Source organism: Callorhinus ursinus, unplaced genomic scaffold (genome assembly GCF_003265705.2).
Source record: "Callorhinus ursinus isolate GAN/ISIS: 27379988/994484 unplaced genomic scaffold, GSC_fseal_2.0 scaffold1, whole genome shotgun sequence".
NCBI classification, from domain to species: domain Eukaryota; kingdom Metazoa; phylum Chordata; class Mammalia; order Carnivora; family Otariidae; genus Callorhinus; species Callorhinus ursinus.
Genome location: NW_027397063.1, coordinates 135,289,629 through 135,312,598, shown reverse-complemented (window position 1 = coordinate 135,312,598; position 22,970 = coordinate 135,289,629). Strand labels below are relative to the sequence as shown.

General features: G+C 42.2%; 1 protein-coding gene across 2 annotated transcripts in view; it reads right to left on the bottom strand.

Moving 5' to 3' along the window:
• The window catches only part of TGFBR2 (transforming growth factor beta receptor 2), an 89,574-nt gene that overhangs the window by 52,312 nt on the left and 14,292 nt on the right, over positions 1–22,970 (bottom strand). For both annotated transcript variants that reach the window (XM_073901176.1, XM_025883364.2), the window contains exon 2: positions 1,460–1,628. In XM_073901176.1, the coding sequence (XP_073757277.1) occupies positions 1,460–1,617 (158 nt within the window). In that variant the 5' untranslated portion in view covers positions 1,618–1,628. The remainder of the gene's footprint in view (positions 1–1,459; positions 1,629–22,970) is intronic.

Here is a 22,970-nt window from a genome sequence, read left to right as displayed (position 1 = left end):
TGACTCCTCAGAGGAGGAAGCCTGTTTTGTTGTTGGGAAACCACGATTGTGAAAATGTTTAAATTTATACTGAAGTTTGTCCCCTGGTAAATTTTATGGATCCTCTTTCTGCCCTTCAGAATTACACAGAACAAGTTTCTTATATTTTCTACTTGAGAGCCCATCCAGTATCTCTTAACAGAACTCATCCATGTCTTCTCTCTACTGGACTTGCTGTGTCTGATTCCGTCAGCCATTCCTCACATCGCCAACTTCCTAAGCCTGCAATCATACTGGGCCCTTTGCCTCTGGACACGATCTTTGTCAAAATCCCTTTTGCAAAAGCATTGCTCAGAACCGGACCTGAATGAAGTTGGCAGGTACAACAAGGTAACATGACAGCTCTTTGCTGTTAACATTCTTTTCGTGCTTGCCAAACTAGTTCATCTGCAGTATGTATGGAAATTTGCAAGCTTTACAGATCTATCATCAAGTCTAACTATATGTGGTCAAAAGACTTATTCCCCCAACGAGGAGGCAGGGGATATTTGGGTTTATATTCTCATTTGCCAACTGGCCAGGAGACACATAGTTGACTTAAAAAAAATTGGCTGATAAATTCAAAACATCAGAATAAGTCTATAAATGTTATATTTCATTAACAAATTTATACACTTTTATAAAAGGGGGGCTCTTTTAATCTCTATTTTCCTTTTATCTCTTGCTCATACTCCCAATCTGTAATTATGAAGGCATCAAAGGATTTGTGAGCACCGTGTGTGTGTGTGTGTGTGTGTGTGTGTGTGTGTTAACGTGGGGGGAAGGGGGGAATGAGAGGGAGAGGGACAGGGAGGGAGGGAGAGAGAGAGAATATGAAGGGAATACGGAAGAAGGGAGGGGGAGAGAGGGAATGTGATCTAAGAGAAATAGGCAGTGTTGATCCAAGAAGATGTTGCATGTAGCCGGTGGTGCTGTGAGTGACCTGGCCAGGGCTTCTGAGTACAGAATGGGTTGTTCTTCTGGTTCTCCAAAAAGCTTCCTTTTTTTTTTTTTTTTTTGACAAAAGCTTTCTTCTTCCAACAGGCCGCCTTTCATCTCCTCTCCTTCCACAGAACAAGACGGAGATGGCCTCAGAAGAACAAAGCTCCCGGTGTCCCTCTGCGGTACCAAGCAGGTGTCAATTAAAATGACAAGTGGCAAATGTCTCTCCTTCATACAGAGAAGAGGCCCGGATTTATTGTAAACATTAACGGTCATCTTATATCCCGTCGCACGCACATTAATATAGATACACATGGGTGTGTATGTGTCTGAGGAAGGACAGAATCTCTCTGGAAATTACATGTAATCATTTGAAAGAGAGATGGCCTGAAAGAAAGGGACGTGTGAGGGGCATGGAGAGAGCCCTGACTCCATGTACCCCGGTGTGCATCACTTACAAAAGGAGGGCAAAACGGACATTTTTCAAAGGCCACCTTACCAGACAGCCAGACAGACTTCATGTGGTTTCTCACAGATGGATGTAATGCTGCAGTTGCTCATGCAGGATTTCTGGTTGTCACAGGTGGAAGATCTCACATCGCAAAATTTACACAATTGCGGAAATTTGATGACACCATTGTTGTCAGTGACCATCATGTCATTATTAACTGGGGAGAGGAAAGAAAGACACATTAAATGAGTATCTCACTGCTAGGCAGCCTGCCAGTGAATTCCTGATGGTGTTATGCAATTTCAAATGAACCAAAGTAATGCCTTCACATCAGATTAGAATTTCCTTCACGTAGGCAATTCGTAATGAAAACCACTGCAGGGGGGTATGGCGGGGGGCGGGGGGTTTGAGTAACTTCTTGCTTTTGTCCTTGATTACCATAAGGCACTCTTTCTCCAAACACAATCGTTCAATCAAGAAACATAGATCTGATTGGTCCACTGCATAGTGCTGGGTGCTAGGAGCACAGAGAATGCTAACTTAAGGAAATTATCCTTTAGTTGAGTAGATAGACAAGGAAACAAATGAGGATAGGGTAACCCAAAACAGAAGGACAGAGGATACGGGATCCTGACAAGAGTTACCACCCAGATGGGCAGAGACAGGTCACAATGGAGCAGAGCTGTGCAGTGCACCGAAAGGGTGCTGGCCAACTCAGAGGAGACACTGTAGGTGAGACAGGACACTGCCCTCGTTCTCCTGACCTGCATAGGAAGAGCTCTAAGGGCCTTCTTTGCAAGAGACTGGTTCTAGAGGTGCCTAGATGGCTGTCAGTTAAGCGTCTGCCTTCGGCTCAGGTCATGGTCTCAGGGTCCTGGGATCAAGTCCTGCATCGGGCTCTCTGCTCAGCAGCGAGTCGGCCTCTCCCTCTCCCTCTGTGCTCTGTCTCTCAAATAAACAAATAAAATCTTAAAAAAAAAAAGACTGGTTCTAATTGCTTTGACGGAAATCAGGTGATTAACCAACACTGACTGTCTCTGAGACAGAATCCCAAACACTGGCGAGGCTCAGAGCACTGGAGTCCTGCAGGTGTGGAAAAGCTGAGTTCCACACCTTGAGAGTCTGCTCCCCGCCGCCTCTCTGACTTCATCCCCCACCACCAACCCATATTTACTCCGTGTTCATTACCTTTTAGGACACATGGGCCTCCCTGGAAGAAGCCAAGTTCCTTCCTCCTCAGAGCCTATCACTTGCAATTCCCTTTGTCCCCTTTCTGGTTGCCAATTAATGTCACCTCTTCATCCTAAAGCAGCCCACAAGTAACTGGCACAGGATTCTGTTTTATCTCCTGCACAACTATCTCACTCACTTACTTGTTTATAATCTATCCACCCGAATGCAAGCTCCTGGAGCTTTTGTCTGCCTTGTTTACATACTGGGTCTCCAGTGTCAAGAAGAGGACCTGCTCCATAGAAGGTATCCGAAATTTGTTGAAGGAGTGAGTGAATAGTGAATACACAAGGACTGAATATAAGAAGTTCACATTTGGCTCTTTATACCAAGTGGGAAACGATATAGAACTTCTTCACTCAGATGGGGAGGGTGGTGATTATAAATGCAATATTCATTCACAGTCATCTATAGCATATTATAAGGCAGACCGTTCTTAGCAAAACACATGCTACATGTTGAGAGACCATTAAAAAAGGTGTAACACCGCCTGCCCCATCTTCTTCCTCCAAGAGATCCATTTCTATTGGAAAAAGTGGAAATTAAAGGGTTGAGTTTAGGGATGCCTGGGTGGCTCAGCTGTTAAGCATCTGCCTTCAGCTCAGGTCATGATCCCAGGGTCCTGGGATGGAGCCCCACATCGGGCTCCCTGCTCAGTGGGGAGCCTACTTCTCCCTCTGCCTGCCGTTCCCCCTGCTCGTGCTCAGTCTCTCTCTCTGCCTCTCACAAATAAATAAAATCTTTAAAAAAATAAGTAAATAAAGGGTTGAGTTTAGAGAGTCAAGTGAAGTAAGACAAGGTTACGAGGCATTTGGTCAACAAACATGAACTTAGAGACACTTTCAGGCTAGACTAAGAAAGATTACGTGCCTAGACCACCTATAGCACTGGACCAGCCACTGGCTATTGGGAGGTGTGCTTCTCCCAGGGCTCTCCCTTAGAAGGGCCTGAGGCTCCTCATCTCCTCCCTGTGTCAAGTATGCTCCTGCCTAAAGCCAGACAGACAACTTCAACGCCCTCCCACGGTCTCTCTCTGTCCCGTGAATTTTTGATTTCTGTCATCCACACTTTGCCACGAAACCCTCGTCGCTTGGGCATGGCACCTGTTTCCTGGGTCTCTAAAAATACAAACATATATAAATTTAAGATTTGCTTTCTTGTGGTAACATTAAATATAGAAGAAAAAAAAAACCATTCATCCCTCTCAGGCCTCAAGTTCATTTCAGGAAGTGTATTTTTAGGCAACAAACTATTTTGAAATTTGTCTCCCAGACCAAGAGCTTTATGCTAAGCTAAAAATACAGGCCAAAATGCTTTCTGAACTTTGTGTTCAATTTGGGAGTAAGATGACAATGAATATATATATTTTTTTCTACAATAGTTAGAGTTGGATCTATTTGTGAAGCAACTAATTTAACCCCTTAGATTTCCCTAAAAGCATGGGTAAAACAATAAAAATCTGGGTCATGTTCCATTTATGTGAATTTTTTTTATAGAGAGTATGTTTCATACAAACAAACACGTATTTGCAGGTTAGGAAGCTTTGTTGTTTTTAAATATAAAATCAAGCCTCCATGAAATGGAATTCAGCCTTCTCGCATTTGAGGATTTTAGCCTGTATTAGTAGTTACCAACTTTGAGGGCATGTTAGAATCAATCACCTAGAGAGGTTTAAAAAAAATAATGAGCCTGAGTCCCACTTCCAGATACACTGATTTAATTATTCTGGAAGGTGGCCTGAGCATCGAGATTTTTCGAAGCTGCCCAGATATTCTAACGTGCACCCAAGGCAGAGAACCCTGACCTGGAATGAGTTGAAAACAACCTGATTAGCAGAAAACAAAAAAGCACCCCCCGCCACACACACACATCTCCTGTGACAATGAAGGACCAGCCCTTCAATAAATCTGGAAGGAGATTCCTTGTAAAAACCAGGACCCGAAAGCTATGTGATGAAGCCTTTTACACCTCAGATGGAAAGGAGTCCTTTGCTGGGCTGGCCAATGCCTTTCTAACACAAGCTAAGAAGGGTGAGAAAAGCTAGAGGAGTCAGGAGTGAAAGGAGAGACGTGCCAACAGTGAGTCCACTGTTGGAAGCCACAGGGGCGGCCACAGACGTGTTGACAAGTATAAGTGGTTTAGATCTAATGCCTACAAAACACAATCAACAGTGAAGACACAAAAGAGGGCCATTGAAAAGAAAAAAAAAACAATAAAGAAGGGCCACCAAGCTGCCCAGCTCTGGGGTGTCACTCAGACCACAGTCTGCGATTGAGGTCCCTGGAGACCTGCAGGTGTATGAGGTCCACTGCCTACAGCAAGGCCCAGAAAGAGCAGACCTTTGCAATGACCTCTGGGAAAAAGGCCTCCACACTTGGAGGCTCAGGCCCATGGGGGGAGGGGACGGCTTACAATGGGAATGCACACACACCTAAGCACCTACTGTGTGCCAGCTAAAGTGCGTACGTTACCACATATCACGTCATAAGTACCCAGTAAGGAGGCCTCCTTTTTCTCTTTATTATTGTAAAAGCGAACACTGCGAAGGTGAACAGACTTTTTAGCTTGATCAGCCGCTGTTTCTTTTCTGTTTTTTTTTTTTTTTTTTTTTTTTTGCAAAATTTGAAAGCCTTTACCTAGGGCATATTCACTATAATCCCCCTCCCTCCCTTCCCTAGCCAGCCACTCCCTTAGCTAATTGGCCTCAGGAGGCTCCCCACCTTGACAACTCCAGCCAGTCAATAGTGGTCAGCCTCCTCTTTAAGCCAGCATTCTCCCTTGTGAGTATGTCTGTTGGTGGGATAGGGTGAAGTGTAAAGGGCAAAGCTGCCCTCAAGCTTTGTTGGAGGTCACCTAATTTGGATAAAAATCTCTGGAGTCATGCTGGGGAGAAGGGGCCGAGAGACAGATGTACAAAGTTGTGCTCATCATTGCAGAAGGCTGACTTACAGACTCCCTGAAGACCTGTAAACCCCTATTGAAGAATCCAAGGACTAGTCCAGTATCCTCCAGGGTCACGGAAAACACCCTAAGTAGTTCACCGCTAATCAGAGTGGGGTGCAGGGCTCCTGGGGGCAGGAAGGGTGGTGATGGCTATTCACTGTAGGCTCGGATTACATCTGTGCATTCCAGTCATTGGGAAAAGAAGTTACCATTGTGACCACGGGTATCAAACACTTTATGTTCAATAATGTTCATGAAGCCTAAGTCATGATGAATAAATGGATATATGTGAACTGCCAGGGACAAAGTTATTACCTTAAACAGCACAACAAAAGCCATCTAATTAACCCCAGAATAAACCCTAACCAACTTCAAAATGACTTCCAATCCAGGTTAAATTACTCTCCTGTGTCTTTAATTAATATATTTTCATATTAAGGTAGTGTATTTTAGTGTCTCTAGGCCCTCTGTGTGCAGCTGACAATCCTCCGGGAATTTTCTACCCATAATAGGCAAATTAACTATTCATAATGTCCCCCAGAAAGAGGTTCCAATAAGAGTGTCTCTCACCTAGAAAGTCATTCACCAAAGGAAGTGAGCATGGGCAGCTTCTTTCAGCATATGATGGGATCACATGGCACATCATATTTCACTTCTCTTCAAACAAACCCATGAGTAATATCAAACCCTTCAGTCTAGGTCATGCTGCCTTCCTCATTTTAGGGCACATTTTCCCCAAACTCACTGCCTGAAGACACAAGTTCCAGGGTTTGAGAACATGAATTAAGTCGATGCTTAGCTGTGTCTATTTCTGGAAAAGTACTGTTGTCTTTGAAGTTCAGCGATGAGCAGCCTAAGAAGGCTTAGGTTTACTCCAGATAAATACAGGGAATTTTGGATATAAATTCTTAGTCCATATCTTTGGAACAGTGTCAACTGAGCTAGTAGGTAAAAATCTCAAGACTCTACAAATAATCTTAAACACTTTGCCAGGAAGGCATTCACGTACCTTTGAATTCATGCATCTATCTACTATTGTTTAGGGGTGTGTTTTGGGGAGGCACCTAAGAATTCATTTATTCTACAAACACCTGTGGCTGTCTTGCTTAGTGCTCTATGTTTCAGAGCAGGACCAGGAAAACCGATACAACTATGTGCAGCAACTCAAAGAATAATCCATGGCAACTGGCAAACAGAACTCAGTATGCTTCTCAGCCGTGCTTCTCAGATGTTAAGAGGGACACAAAGCTTTTGGGAGTACGTTTAACCCACAGGTGTGGGGTAGTGTATTGGCTCATGCAATAGGGGGGCTGGCAAGTCTGAAATTTATAGGGCAGGCCAGCAGGCTGCAAACTCAGGCAGGAATGAATGCGGCAGTGTTGAGACTGAAATTTCTTCTCCAGGAAACCTTTTCTGCTCCTAAGGCCTTCCAACTGATTGGAAGAGGCCCAGTGACATTACCGGGGGTAACCTCCTTTACTTAAAGTCAACTGATTGCAGTTGCTAATCACATTTGCAAAGGACCTTCACAGCGACGCCCCCCAGGTTAATGTTTGATGAAAGAACCGGGACCTGTAACCTGGCCAAGCCCAAGTCCTCATTAAAGTGAGCATTACAGGTAGGAGCTGAGACCGGTCCCAGGTTATGCCCATGCTGCTGGTTCACGTGTTGAGCAGGAAGGCGAGGGTAAACCCAGTTTTTGACTGGCCATTATTTCCCCTTTCTCCACTCATGCTGGATCCAGCAAAATTAAATACTATTCCTCACCTTTTTTACAAGCATGTCTCATCTTACAGTTCTTTCCATCTGCTTTTCTCTTGAGTCTGGCCTCGTAAACGATCACAGGCCCAGAGGCTCTGATCACCATATGGGCCCAGAATTGAAAGACTTGTTCTCTGAAAGAAGGTTTTTAATTGCAGTTGGCATTTCAGAGTCAGACACTGAGGCAACCATCTGGCAGACAGCCGCCATGGTCTGTGATGGCTGGCAACAAACACCCACGGCCCCCGAGACCAGGTGGGACAAGTGTATGGACCCGTCACACACGTCCTCCCCTCCAGAACAAAGCCGCAAGTCAAGCAGCCTCAGAGGAGTCCATCCCTTCATGATCCCCCAGGAGAGAAAGACATTTCCAAGTGAATAAAATACTTCGGCCAATTACTATAAACAAACAAAAACACCTCGTGATTAAGTCAAAGATATTTCAGGAATATTTTTCTTCTCCACGGCATACCTGGAGAGTCTAACACAATGCAATACCTTCTTTTTTAGTTTTAAAAGTGCTGAACCCTCATTCTCTAAGTAATTATAAACATCTTGAGAGCAGGGGAGGTGGGCTTTCCTTCAAGTGATGGTTCCATATGGTCTCTGGGGCACCAGGATCAGTATGAAACCATCACATAGTTAACTTGGGGACCAGCGTATGGGGAGGAGAGAAATAGAGACAAGTGGCCTGAATACATCAATTCTTCCATTTTCATGCAAATGTTCTGTAATAATAATACTTTTTTTAAAAGAATTTATTGATTTATTTGACAGAGAGAGACACAGTGAGAGAGGGAACCCAAGCAGGGGGAGAGGGAGAGGGAGAAGCAGGCCCCCCATGGAGCAGGGAGCCCGATGCGGGGCTCGATCCCAGGACCCTGGGATCATGACCTGAGCCGAAGGCAGACGTTTAACGACTGAGCCACCCAGGTGCCCCTCTGTAATAATAATACTTTTAAAAAATCTCCCAAGGATGACCTAATCAATACTCTAAAATCTCTTTGAAATGGCAGAAAAATCATTCCAGTCATTCCACACCGAAACTGCCTACCACATGGTGAACAGTTAAGGACTTGTCAAGTGTCTGTGATATTCTCCACACAGTAAGAGATTTAAAACACACATCAACCTGGCCCCCGCCCTCTTCTGGTTTACATTCTAGTTGGAGAAGCAGAATTATCAAACGTTACCTACTTGCCTTTAAATGCAAGCATGAGGTCAGGAAAGGAAAGAGAGCTGTTACAGGCATACCCAGTTTCAAGGAGGAGTCTGTCCTTGAAGAATGGCTGGTTTTGAGAGGCAGGGGAAGGACAAAAAGGTCCTCTGAGCTGAGAACATTGCTCAGACCAGGAGAGGCTGAGCAGAATGAGGGATGCAGACAATGTGGAGATGAGATCTCTGAAGACAGAGAATCATTCAACAAATATGCATCCTGCATTCTGCAGATGGGAAGGCTGAGGGGCACATGCATGCTCTGGTGTGTATGCTGTTCATACGCCTGGCTTGACCCAAGTGAGATTTACAAAAGGCAAGGAGAGTTGAGAAGGCAGAGAAAAAGTCCCAGCAGAAGCGACAAGGGCCAAGAATGGCATCTCAGACTTTGTCCGTCTACTCTCATAATAGAAATATTCTACTCAAGAAATGAACTGAATAAACTCAAGGCCTGGTTTAAAAACTTAAATGTCAGGGGCTGGCAAATAAACTAATGAATCTGGACAGTTGTCAACCATCCTAATAAAACTTCACTGAAGCATAGGTAACGGAATGAATCAGAGAGGAGGGGTGCGTGCGTGCGTGTGTGTGTGTGTGTGTGTGTGTGAAGCATAGGTAACTGAATGAATCAGAGAGGAGGGTGTGTGTGTGTGTGTGTGTGTGTGTGTGTGTGTGTGTGTGTTTCCTCCCTCTTTGACTTGTTCAACTGAGGAATTTAGCTTTGAAGGTTTGTTTTCTTGTGTTCTTGCTTTTGATTTTTTAGCCTTTCTGGCTAAAATGAGTTGAATTGTTCACTATGGATTGCTTTAAGGAAACTGCATAAACAAACATAGAAATTTGTATTCACCAAACAAGTAAATTAAGGGATTAAGGCATGTTTCAAAGGGATTCATCCAATAGGGTACTTTAAATTGAAAACTTGACTGTGTATTTAAAAGAGGATTTTTAAGATTTGATTTACAAGGAAATTTTTAAAAGCCATAAATAGAATAAAACAAGCTGTAGCTGAATGGAAAAGTAATTGGCATTTTCTAGGGACAAACATAAAATAACTGAGCTGGGGTTTCGATTGCAAACTTCTCAATTGAACACTCCCCAGCCCCTAGAGCTCCAAATAGCTCCCAATGTGCACACTCTGTTTTCTTGCTTAGCCCTGAATTTCTTGGATCGTTGAGGATGAAGTGCAGCTTGAGTTCTCCCAACCCTTGCTGAATTTGCTTTCTTTTTTTTTTTTTTGGATATATGTCCCAGAATCAGGTCACATATCAGGTGACAAAACCCAAACATTTAAAATGACTCTTGCAGATGGAAATATCTATCTTATTGCCAAAGGCAGTATTTCAGAATACCAGCATTTCTGCCATATTCAAAGAGCTGAAAAACTTTTAACTCTCGCGATCATTCTCCTTCATCTTTAATAGGATCTAGTAGAAAAACAGCCCTTGGAGGGCTGGGCAGGGGTGAGTAGTTGGCAACAAATACCACCGTCCACACTTGGCAATTTCAGTTTATCATTGAGAAAGCTGATTTTCACAGTGTGTTTATCTGGCAAATCCTAACTGTCGAGACTTTGAGATGAGCCGACACCAGGCGCATGCAGGGGCTGGGGCTGAGGAAAAGAGGAAACCAGTTGAAAAAATTAAGCCACGTCAATGCAAATGGGATACTATACCAAGTGAAGGGGTACAATTTGGCCCTATTTCACATACTGTCAAAATATTAACTGTTCTTTTGCTGGGAAATGCTTGAAAGTTGGTACTTTATGTAAAGTAATAGTAACTGAGAAAACAATTCTCCCTGAGTTGATACGACTTGAATGGTATACTGTGGCAACAAGCAAAGGGACCCAGAGATTACTGCAAGTAAATATGATGAACTAACTCCTTGGTGACAGTCAAAACAGCATTGGTAAATAGCCTGATAGAGGCAAGATAATGAGCGCATGATTTATGGAGTGCTATCGCATTCCAATTCAGCTCAAATAATTTGTTACCAGAAAAATCAGCCGACATAAACCAACATGCATTATGTATCTGCTCTGTGAGCGGCCTCATATTAAACTGTGATGGCAAGAGTGGATAGTATAAGACATAATCCTTTTTCCTCAAGATTCTTGCGTTCTTGCAGGGAACCAAAAAAAAAATGTACATAAATGATTTTTATTTCAAGAACCTTGGAAATGGAAAGGCTCTTCATAAAGATGTGCTTTTTAATGAAGTTATTCATTTAAGATTTAAACAATACTTTATCTCGAAGTGCTGAGGCAACCTAATGCCAAATTCCAAAACTAATAGAAAATCTGGGAAGGGATTTTTTTTTTAAAGGTAAAAACTATTAGACAATCAGAAAAATAGGCACTTGAGATTAGCCATTTGCTTCAGTGAAGCAAGGAATTTGGCCTGCATATCAATTTCCTGTGAGATCGGGCTTTTCATTTAGAAATTTCTCTGTAGAGGTTTTCTCCCCTTTTCTTCAAAATGTGCTGCAGCGTCCTCGTGCATGCCTGGTGCCTGAGAGGTTTTTCAATTACAGTTGTATTAAGTATGTGAAAATACCGGTCAAAGCAGATGATTCCCCTATTCCCACTCTGGAAAAGGGTGGGAAATACCATAGCACTCAGGTGAGATACTTCTTTAAGGGGTGAGGTCCCAGATGCTTGGTTTCTGACCACAAAGTAACCTGGGAGTACACCAGGCTGGGAGACAGGACTGCGTGAGCCACGGACAGCCCCCCGATGCGCTCTGTTTGGCCTAAACTCTTTTCTTTTGAAAATGTGACCCAAGTTTTAAAATGAGGATATTTCACATGAAAAGCCATATTTCCAACTCCAATTAAGAAACTAAAAAGATGTGGCAGCAGTGGGCCTACAGGGTCCCCTGATGACAGTCCTCAGTCAGCTGGTAAGGGGCGGTGGGCCCTTGAGGTGGCACGAGGACTCGTATGTTTGCACTCCCTGGTACTCCCTCGTGTCTCCTACGTAGCCCTGTCTGGCCCCTGTGGCCATCTGAATTTTCACCATAAATGATTTATTAACATGTCCACTCAATTCTTTCTTCCAGTATTGGAGGTTTACTTATTTTTTTTTAAAGATTTTATTTTGTATTTATTTGAGAGAAAGAGGTGGGGGCGAGAACACAAAGGAAGAGGGAGAAGCAGACTCCCCAGTGAGCAGAGAGCCTGATGTGGGACTAGATCCCAGGACCCTGAGATCATGACCTGAGCTGAAACAAAGAGTCAGATGCTTAGTATTGGAGGTTTAACTGGAATGCAAAAATTCATGTATAACTCTCTAATATGGGTATTTTCCAGTAAGTATTTGATTCACTAATGTGGACACTCACTTATTTCAGTTCAAGGAGAAGGAAAATTTTCTACTTTAGAAATCAGATCTGTATGAGATAGTAATAATAATAATAATAATAGTTATTTCTACACAATTTATTAAATGCAGACCAAATGCCTAGTCCAATACCAAGTGTTGTGATGATTATTTCATTTGCTCATCACAAGCACCACGTGGTTTTGTCATCACCATTTTATGGATGGGGAAATTAAAGGTCAAAGAGGTGAAATAACTATCCAAGGTCAATGACAGACAGCTAATGAGAAACAAAGCCACGGGTCACAAGAAAACCCTCAGCGCTCCTGATACTGGTAGTGTGATAGCCATCCCCATTGTAAAGGTTCCCGAGCAGAACTTTATACTCCCTCCAGCAGAAAGCAAAGACACTGAGTGTGGCCAGAAGAGGTTGAGGGGGGGGCAGGGAGGGGCAAGGGAGCAGTACATTTCTTAGAAAAAGCTTTGTTTTTTTGTAATTACTTCACTTATTTTGGGAGACATATATAACACAGGCAGCTTGGTGAAGTCCAACGGTTTTAAAGTCAAAGACTTCGGAGTTCAGGTTCTGCCATTAATTAGAGCCATGGGACCCAAGGCAAGCCACCTGACTTCTTAGAACCCCCATTTCTTGATGTATGAAATGGTACTTTCTAGGGTCAGGATGAAGAGAAAGCATGCTTGAACTACATGTGAAAATCATCTGGACGATAAAAAGTGCCACACAAGCACTCTGGTTAGAAAAGTAACACGGCATGCAACACTCTCTCACAAAAGAAAATTACAGGAAAGGCATGACAAGATAATTAAGAGTTTGGTAAATCTATTCCTACTCATCAACAGAACGCAGCAGTTTGATGACTTCTACAAAATATTTCAGGAAATTTGAGTGAATAGACAAATAGTAACTTTTTCTTGGTCCAAAGCTTTCAAAGAGATATAATGGAATCAACGACTGTTATAATCAAGTTCGCAAGAGTGCTCAGGATCTTTAAACACCCTTCTAGAGCCAAATTTTAAAATATTGTTCATAACCAGCTTAGGTCTAGCAAATAGGTAGTAACTTGAGGATCGAGTTCGATTTTCGAAACCTCTGCTGACTCTTGCACAACGTTCACTAGGGACAGCTGATCTGCCTTGGCTTTGAGGCACTTCGTGTGTTATTTGGCAAAATGCTAATAAAATTAGCGAGTTTGACATGCAGAGATGGGAAGGCACCGAGGCGCCTGAAGATTATGGAATTCTAAATTGTTGAAATGAAGTTATATTTGGCCTTCTTTCTCATGGAAATAAAACCAGTACAATTTGATTCACAGCTGATGAGAAAATCGGAGAAGAATATAAGCAACAATTGGACTAGATTTTTAAGTATCTAGTTAAGAAGTGTTCTGTGCCATTCAGATATATGGAAATCAATATTCCTTAATCTCTTCTTCGTGAAGCCATTTACTCATGTAAAAATTAATTATGTGATACTGCTATACAATTTCCACTGGAGGAGAATTCACGCTGGGAGTAGAAGCAGCCTGCAGCAGAGAAAGCTCTGGACAAACTGTGAGCTGGCTTTGAGTTCTCCAGGAAGCTACTCAACCACTCTCTGTGCCCATCCTTTGACCAAACAGGTGGGCTGAATATGACGATCTTCAAGTCCCTTTCGTTTTGGAAAATACTCACAATTCAACTCCCAAAAGTCAAGTGAGCTGAATCATTCAAACATGCCCCAGCTTTGACCTGGCAGCTCTGGTTAAATACAATGAGATGCTATGTTTCAGCTTAATAAGAAAAATGGCTTCAGGACTATCAAGCAGTGTGATTTAAGTTTTGTTTTCTCTGCTTGTTGAGAAACCCACTCTTTGCAACTTTGGGAGGTCCACATCCCCTGTTAACACTCGGGCTTAAACCTGATCACTGCAGCTGATCCATGTTGCAAGAAAAAACATTCGTGCATCCCGAGGTTGGAAGGAAGGAAAATTATGTCAGATGACAAAGGATCACTTTCCATTCAGCCCTTATAGGCATTTCCTCTAATTTTATGGGGGATGTGGAGGAAATTCTGGTTTAGAGCACAGACATTCACTCTAGCAGTTTAAAAAAACAACCTCCAGCATTAGAAACATCTCTGTTTATTCTGAATCCATTTCTGGGCTCAGCTTGAATGATAAGTAATAATAACATGTATGATTGTATAAAAACATCCTATTACTTGATCTATACCTTGATTACGTCTGACAAATGGCTATGGAAGATTAGCATTATTGCTTCCATTTTACAGAAGAGGAAAGTGTTTAAAGTAACTTGCTGAGGTGGGCCGACAGCAGGCTGTAAGCTTCATGAGGTCAGGGACCATCCTCTGTCTTGTTCCAAGGTGGATAGCCTCGGCCCAGGGTCTGTCACAAAACAGGGGCTCAGTAAATGTTAAATTAAAAGCCAAAAATTCCAAATCAAGCTCCTTCTACTCTGCCATCTATTTAAGGCTGATTTTCCCTTAAGTAAAAATTAAGGCAAAGAAATACAATTTTAAGGACAGGAAAGTAAAAACCACTCCTGGTATAGTTTTAGCATTATATTAAAACTGCGATCCACTTCTAAAAGAATTTGGGGAGACTTTTATCTGACTAGCAGCAGCCAAACTACCCTGACCTAGCTGGCATAAGAGAACTAAAAGGCACATTCAGATTCACTTTGGTTTCTAAGATAACACCAAATACTTTGAAACCTCCCCTTCGTGTTTTTCAAGCAGAGGAAGTGAAATAAAAAAGAAACACGTTTTAAAGCATTGTGAAGTCTTCAAGAAGGGACAACAAAGAGTAGGAAATTTTAAATGAAATCTGAGAATCTGCCCTTAAACTGGGCAACTTTGCTTGTTTTCTCACAGTGCAGTTGGATAAGAAAGTGTAAGGCAGCTTTATACCTTTCCTGGGCATTACTCATCACTGTCATGACCTTAATGTTATTTGCAGTAAACAGCAGAAAGGGCTCTCATAAGGTAAAGGAGCCGCGATTTGTGTGATGCTCTCCGCCACTGAGTAAAAAGTCAATCGCCCTCCACGCCCGCCATAACAATCCCCCTGAAGTTGGTAAGAGAAAATTTACATGAGGATGTTGCTTTCATTGTCAACAGGCTGCGGAGGAGTCAAGAAAGACTCCAGTAGTCATTTCAATACAGAAAATGAGAGCCACGCCACAGCTCTTAAGCTGCCTTGTTCTTGCCACTGAGTACTGGAATACAGGGGGCTCCTTCATCAGTGTGAAGAGCCATATTTGCATACAAAAATAACATTCATTACTAGGGCTAAGTGTGGAATAAGTAACTCAAACTTCGAAATGTTTTGAATTGTCACTGGGAGGTCAAATGACAATACCTTCTAGTTCTTCAGAAGACTTTTCGTACAAACTCTCATGGGCAGCGAACTTCTGCCCCATGGATTTGCCCCCCAGTCAAATAATCTGATTCATTTAACCTCCCTAGTGCTGGAAACTGCCTAGTGCTAGAATGAGAGCTGAGATGTGTTACAATGCTGCATGGCCCTAGAGGTGACCGAGAAAGCACATTTGGACTACACTGCACAGTCTTTCATCCATCTTAATCTAACCTTTTTACCAACACCAATGGGATTGCAGACTGGCTCCATATCTTGAGGAGTCCAATGTAAAAATGTGTATCTACAAATGTAAAAAAAAATAAAAAAAAAGTAAAGATGAGAGACCATGGGAATGCGGAAAGAGTGTGGAGAGGTAACAAGCACACTCTGGTTTTAGGACATCTGGACTTGCTATTCCTCCAACTAGAACACTCTTACCACAGATAGATGCCTTCTTCAGATAGGAATATGACAACCCTTTCTAAAATTACACTGATCATCAGTCTCTGCCCCTCACCCTGCACTTATCATCCCCAACATATTAGTAGAATCCTATCTGCTAGCTTGAGTACAGTGGACTTTGTTTAGCTCACTGCTGTACCCTAGAATTTTCAACATTGCCTGGCACGTGGTAGTTGGTACACAATGAACACTTGTTTCCAATTTTCCATTTCCCTCTGTCCTGCGATGTCAAGTTTCATATCCCTTCCTTAGGTTCCCAGAGAAAACTTCTACCTTTCTGACAAATTCCTCTTATTTGAAAAAAAAAAATGCATATTTGCAGTTGTGGGACAAGGAATAAAGATATGTTCACAGAGGAAATAGGACAATAGAACAAAAAAGACATGTTGAACCCAAGTATGGAGAGTGTGAATAGTCTGTGCATCTAACAAAATAAAAATAAAAAGCTCATGTTTCCATTAATCAAAATTAGCAGTATAAAGAAGTCAGTTCAGAAGTGAAGAGAGCTTCTTTCCTGGGAAGAACTGGTTCATGAAGGTAGAAGACCATGGGGAGGGGCACCTGGGTGGCTCAGTCAGTTAAGCATCTGCCTTCAGCTCAGGTCATGATCCCAGGGTCCTGGGATTGAGTCCTGCATCACAGGCTCTCTGCTCAGTGGGGAATCTGCTTCTTCCCCTCCCTCTGCCCCCTCTCTGTTCATACTCTCTCTCTCGCTCGCTTTTTCTCAAATAAATAAAATCTTAAAAAAAAAAAAGAAGACCACAAGGCACTCAAGAGAAGATGCTTCTGTCAAGGCACATTGTTCTGAAGCCAAGGGTCTGGTGCTGCACTCTGTAATATGTGTAATATGTAATATGTGTAATATGGTAGCCAGGAATACACAAGGGTTTCTAAATTTAAATGTAAATAACTAAATTCATAAACATAAATAACTGAAGTAAAATAAAATCACATATTCGGTTTCAAGTAGCACTAGCCATTTCCAAGTGCTTAGTAGCTATGTGTCACCAGAAGAGATTTAGAACATTTTCATCACCGTAGAACGTTCTATTGGACAACACTGATTTGAAGAAATCCTGAAAGACCTGGGCTCCTCAGCTTCCAGGGAGCTCTGACCTCAGAAGCTACAAGGGACAAGGAAGGAGAAATAGGGCAGAGCCAGAAAAGAAGTCTCACGGGGAAGAGACTTGCCTACTGGCTTGGATGGCCTTTGTAGTTAATGTTTCATTTCCGACTTTTTAAGGGATGCGTGATGTAGGCAATGATTGGCTATCTGTAGTATTTATTGCTGAGGTAGGGACAGAAGACAATTAGGGACTTGGACTAGAGTTCCCCAGTAAAACCCATAAACCATGAGTGGCAGCAACAGAAGGTTCCAGAAGTGAGAAAAATGGACCAACAAGCAACAAGTTGAAACTTGTGAGGGCTCAAGTCAGCTGGCACAACCTCTCAAAATGCAAATCCCTGTGCCTAAGATAAAAGACTGTTTAAAAAAAAAAGTGAGGCTCATCTGACTCCTAGGTTATCAAATAATTCTTATTAAGCCCCATTTCAATGCCTGAAACATAATGCAGAGCCGAGGCACACAGATTAAGTTTCCAGTCAAAGCCTACATAAGCCTAAAGCAAGGAAATTAACATTTCAGAAAAAAATACTGGCTTCTTTTCCAAGGTTTTCTGGAGGGTTTAAGTCACGGCATGTCAAGTAAGGGTGAGTTTCTAGAACACCGTAGAGAGATGACGGATGGGGGAGAGAATTTATTCACAGGGGAAAATCCCGAAGCGCTCAGGGAAAGCCACTTCGCTAGACTCTTCTGAGGGAAGCCAAATCTAATTAAAAGCATTCCTCCAGGGCAAGTTTTCTCCTTGGAGACGTCTACCTTTCCTCTTTAGCTTCTCTTTTTATCCAGTATTTCCAGGAGAAATTTAAATAGTTTATAATCCCTACTGCTCCATGGGCATCGACTTTAATCATATTTTTTTTTTCTTGCAAGACAATACTATTTTTACAACCCTTTTAAGATTAAAACTAAAAACACAGATCATAAAAGAGGCCTGGCTGGATCATCCCAGAACAAAGTATTATAATTAAAGTGTACTACTAAAGAGTATTTTCATAAACATTAGAATATCATGTGTCCAGACAGAAAGAGCCTATAATTCCCAAGTACATGGATGGAAAGATATAAATAATGTAACTGGTTCCACCATGACAATAGATGCTAAGAAATTACCTGATTGCGTCCCTTCAGAGGACTTGAAGAGAAGGAGGATTTTAAGGATTTCTGGACTATTGGCATCATTCTCCACTCCAGTAAATTCTTTGCAATGGTTTATAGATGTTGTCCAATCAACCCAACCTCCCTAGTCTCAAGCCCACTAAAACGGCATTAGATATAATAAAAGTATTCCATTGAGGCTCTACCCAACTGAAACTCTAAATTCTTCAGATTTCTAAAAGTATGAAGCATATGTTGGAGATACTTGGGGTGTGAACATGTCAGGAAAACGTCTACGAGTGAGGCCCTGGAAAAAGAAAGCACCCTTTTGGAATTAATGAATTTTTGCCCTTGTTTGGTTTGTTCATACCTCATTCCAGAGGAGTCAGCAGAAGACTTTGTATGGAGTGAGATCTACACAGAACCTAAAGAGAATGTGGAAATATTAGACGTTCTGGGACACTTCTCCATATATCTTTTGAGGTATAATGAAGGAACTGTTGTTTTAAATATCATGAGGTGCTGCTGGTAGACTGCTAACCCTCACGTGGGATGAGAAGCAAGACGGGCCCAGGTGCAGACCAGGTGCATAGGCACGATGTGATGGGTGCCCCTGCCCTCCGCTAACTGCAGAGGGCAGGCATTGGGGGCAAAGAAGAAAGGCATTCACAGTCTTCACATCACAAACTCCCAGCCTTGTGATGGCTCTATTACGCCATGTTCCTACTTATAATATGCCAGTGACTCAAGAGAATTAAGCCCACACAACATGGCCTGGTATTTAAGGCCCCCATAGTTTGATTATCCTTCTGCCTAACAACCCCTTATCAGAAACTCTATGGTATGTTAACTCCTTCTGCCTTCCTCACCCCCAGTACTTCCACCTGCCCACAAGATCTCCCATCCCCAAGGTGGTCTGCCCAGACCTCAGAAAGAGTTCAGGGCCTCTGCCAGCAGCTGTAGGGGGTTACTGGGACTGGAGAGGGACCCAGAGAATGGCTTCCCAAGGACACTGGATGTCTGCCACCTTCCACAAGGAGAGACCCAAGACAGAGAGTGTGCTGACTGCCCACATCGGCTGTGGCTTAGGAGAGCTGAACACTTCCTCTGTGTGGCTGGTGGGCGGGCATCCCAAGCAGGCTTCTCCCCAGCTGTGCCTCAGTTTCCCTGAAGCAAGTGCAGAAACACAACTGCTGATGAGTGGACAATGAATGGTACCATGGAGGGGTGCCCAGCCTTTCCGAGCCAGGTCAACTCTTGGCTCCTTTGGAAAGTCACCCACCTGCAACCCACCCTACAGTGCTCCAGATCCTCTGGCCTTGATTTTCAAACACTTGTACTGTGAGACAGGCTTTAGATGAGTATTTACCTCCACTGTGCTGGTGAGTTTCCAGAAGGAAACGGATTTTGATTCTCCCATAACTTTGTAACAAAGTCTTGCTCTTATTTGTTATACTGGATTTAGAGTCAGAGGTTGGGACGTTTTGACCCTAATCAATGGTACTGTTTTGCTGTGGGACATTAAGTGAATACCCTGACTTCTCTGTTCAAATCCTATATGTGCAGCAATCAGCGTTTCTCAACCTGGGTTCCACAACGGAATCGTCTGGGGATCTTTTCAAACAATATTGATGCTAGGGCTTTACACCAGGGTGAATGAATCAGAACTTTGGGGGTTTGGCTCAGGCACTGGATTATTTTAAAAGCTTCCCAGATGATTCTTATGTGCAGCCAGAAGTAGGAAAAAAAATAAATACAGTCCAGGAAAAGATTTATTCTGTATAGAGCAAAGAACTAAACAGGAACAAGGGGGCAGTCCTACAAACCATGTTCCCCAGCTTGGCCTGGCTGCTAGGAAAGTCTCAAACCGCATTATAACGGAACATTTTTATCAATGTATACAGGTAAAGTCAAGCCCAACCCAAGTGATTTTTTCTTTCTTTCTTTTTCTTTCTTTCTTTCTTTCTTTCTTTCTTTCTTTCTTTCTTTCTTTCTTTCTTTCTTTCTTTCTTTCTTTCTTTTCTTTCTTTCTTTCTTTCTTTCTTTCTTTCAAGATTTTCTTTATTTATTTGAGAGACAGAGAGAGCACGAGCATGGGGAAGGGCTGAGGGAGAGGGAGAAGCAGACTCCTGCTGAGGAGGGAACCCAATGTGGGACTCCATCCCAGGACCCTGGGATCATGACCTGAGGGAAGGCAGACGCTTAACTGACTGAGCCACCCTGGTGCTCTCCAAGTGATTTTCTTATGTGAGTCAAACTCTGGTAATGTTTTGGGATGAGGCAGAGATCATCAACATAATTGGCGCCAATGCATTAGGTTGCTATTGTACAAATTCTACCTGGAAGGTCATTTTTAGATTATTTTTTTAGTAAGAGTTTTACAAATTCCTATCTTTTTAAAGGGTGGAAATCCTTTGCCAATCGCCAAGGGCACAATGAGTTTGAAGGAGGATCTGTCTGAAGACCTGAGAAAACTCAGATCTGTCTGAGTTTTCCTGAGAAAGCTGAATTTTTAAAGGACTTTGACCCCACATGGCAAAAACGAATAATGACTTCAAAAAAGTCCAACGTAAGTGTATCTCCCTTTAGATAAACTACCAATGAAATTAATAAGATAAATAGTTCCTTAGATCAGATTTAACAGTTGTGGAGAAACTTTTCGTTCAGAAAATCCATGAAGCTAAATAGATATAACACAAAAAATAACTTTTAAGTCAATATGGTCCTACAATTTAATTTCTCTTCCTAGTCTCTGATTTTTTTTCTATCTTATTCCATTTAACAGATATATATTGAGCACCACCATGTACCAGATCTGAAGAGGGACCATCTCTGAAATGTTCAAAATTTGAGTATTTTTCTAAGTATAATTACATCTGCCTTGACAGGAAACAGTATGTACAAATTACCATTTTTTAAAGGATTATATAAAAGGTAGTGTTCTAGAAGATTTACTATGGCATCCCTTTTAAACAAGAAGTACATAAAAAGGTAACACTGCAACCTATTCTAATTTGAAGAAGATCTCTCCACTTCTCATATAAATTCATGAACCCAGTCATTCCTTAAAGACGCTGATCTCTTCTAGGAAATTTTCACAGAGGCGGAAGGATCAGAACAATCCTTAGTCCCGAGTCCACTGGAAAAATCATCCTGATGAATAATGGTGGAAAAGAAGAGAAAGAAGTCCATACTATGTAATATGGGAGCTCATTTAACGTGTTTCCTTAACCAAAGTGGAGTAAACAACATCATGACTCAACTTCTCTTTTTAGGTTGTGGGGGAAATGACATTTTATAGAACAAATTAGCAGGAGTATCAGTTAGCTTTGTGTAGCTGGCAAACAGAATGCAGTTTCTGCTAATCAAGGTGATTCTTTAGCACAGCCTTTGAAAATGTCAGTCAAGTAAGTAGGCTTTGCTACTCTTCAAGATACAAGTTCTTTTATATAAAAGTAATTTAAATAAATACTAGATGTCTGTGTTTCTTGTGTTCTGCCAGTCAAAACAATCTTGTTCTTCTCTATCTTTATTCAAACATTCATCTTTGAAAAGTTCTGGGAAAGGAAGCCAAAGACAACACTTGACCTCTAGACCTATATGGTGAAGACACACCCTTCCTGTGTAAAGCCATCCATCTCCCTGATTATGTAAAGGACCTTGAAGCTCTGGCAAAGAGCAAAACGACAAGACTGTGGCAACTACCTACAGTCTTATAAATGGCAACCTGTGTCTATTGGCAGGAGTGACATAACCCTCAAGAAGGCCGACTGCATAGTGTTTAAAAGAAAAACTGCTCCACAAGAAAAGGAGATAAAGAAAAATGACTCATTACATAGCTTGAACTCTAGTAAGACCGGGCGACAAAGCCCTCAGAGAACTGTGTCTCGAAGGAGGGAATTCTCTCGTCCTAAATATGGTTTCCGATTTCTGAGGCAAAGAACAGGGTTTCTTGACGTCAACCCTACCATCCCCTCTACTACAAGTTAGCTACAGAAATATAAAAACACAATGGGACCATAGTGTTTGTCTTACATTTACTTGGAAAATTAAGCAGCAAGGGAGCACAAAGACCAAAAAACGGTAAAATGACAGAAACACAAATTTGTGATGCTTTACAATGCCTTAGATGGTTTCATCTTTCTGGGCTTCCATTTCCATAGTATCTGTAAAACAGGGTAATTATACCCACTCAGAGGGTTGTTTCCAGAATTAAATATGACATCCAGGTGAAACAGTTTTACATAAAGAACTCTATTAACATAAGGGGTTATTAAAAAATTATCATAGCCAGATATGGTCAACATGTTTTCTTCGAAGTTATCATGCTAGACTTTTTTTCCCACTGATGCTCTTTCCCTCGTAAGCCTCAAAAAGAATAAAGTCATTGAAATTCCTGCTCTTTTCTGTTTTCCTGACACTAGGTTTTTTTTTTTTTTAAGATTTTATTTATTTATTTGACAGAGAGAGACAGTGAGAGCAGGAACACAAGCAGGGGGAGTGGGAGAGGGAGAAGCAGGTTTCCCACGGAGCAGGGAGCCCGATGTGGGACTTGATCCCAGGACCCTCGGATCATGACCTGAGACGACGGCAGAAGCTTTAAAAACTGAGCCACCTGGGCGCCCTACTGACACTAGGTTTTTGTTTTTTTTTTTTATATGCCTGGACAAGCTGGCAAATGACGATTTTTACGATGTTTGTTATGCTTTTCGTATTCACTTAACAGCTATTTTAACAACAAAGGACATCTTATATGCTCCCAAGAGATACGTGCCAGAGAGGGCTATGGGCAGAAATATTCACAAAAATCAGGACCTTCCACTGCAGCCCTGGTCACTGCTGAGGAAGGGCACACAAATGACTGCTTTCAACCAGCACAATCATCAATTACGACCTCCAACCCCTTCATTTGCTCTTAACTTCAAGGCACTTCCATTCAGAGAGCACAAACGCCAAGTGGGCTCCATGGTCACTTCATGTAACATGGGAAGAAGTGACATCAGATCAATCAGATTTTCCCAAGATTTTCAG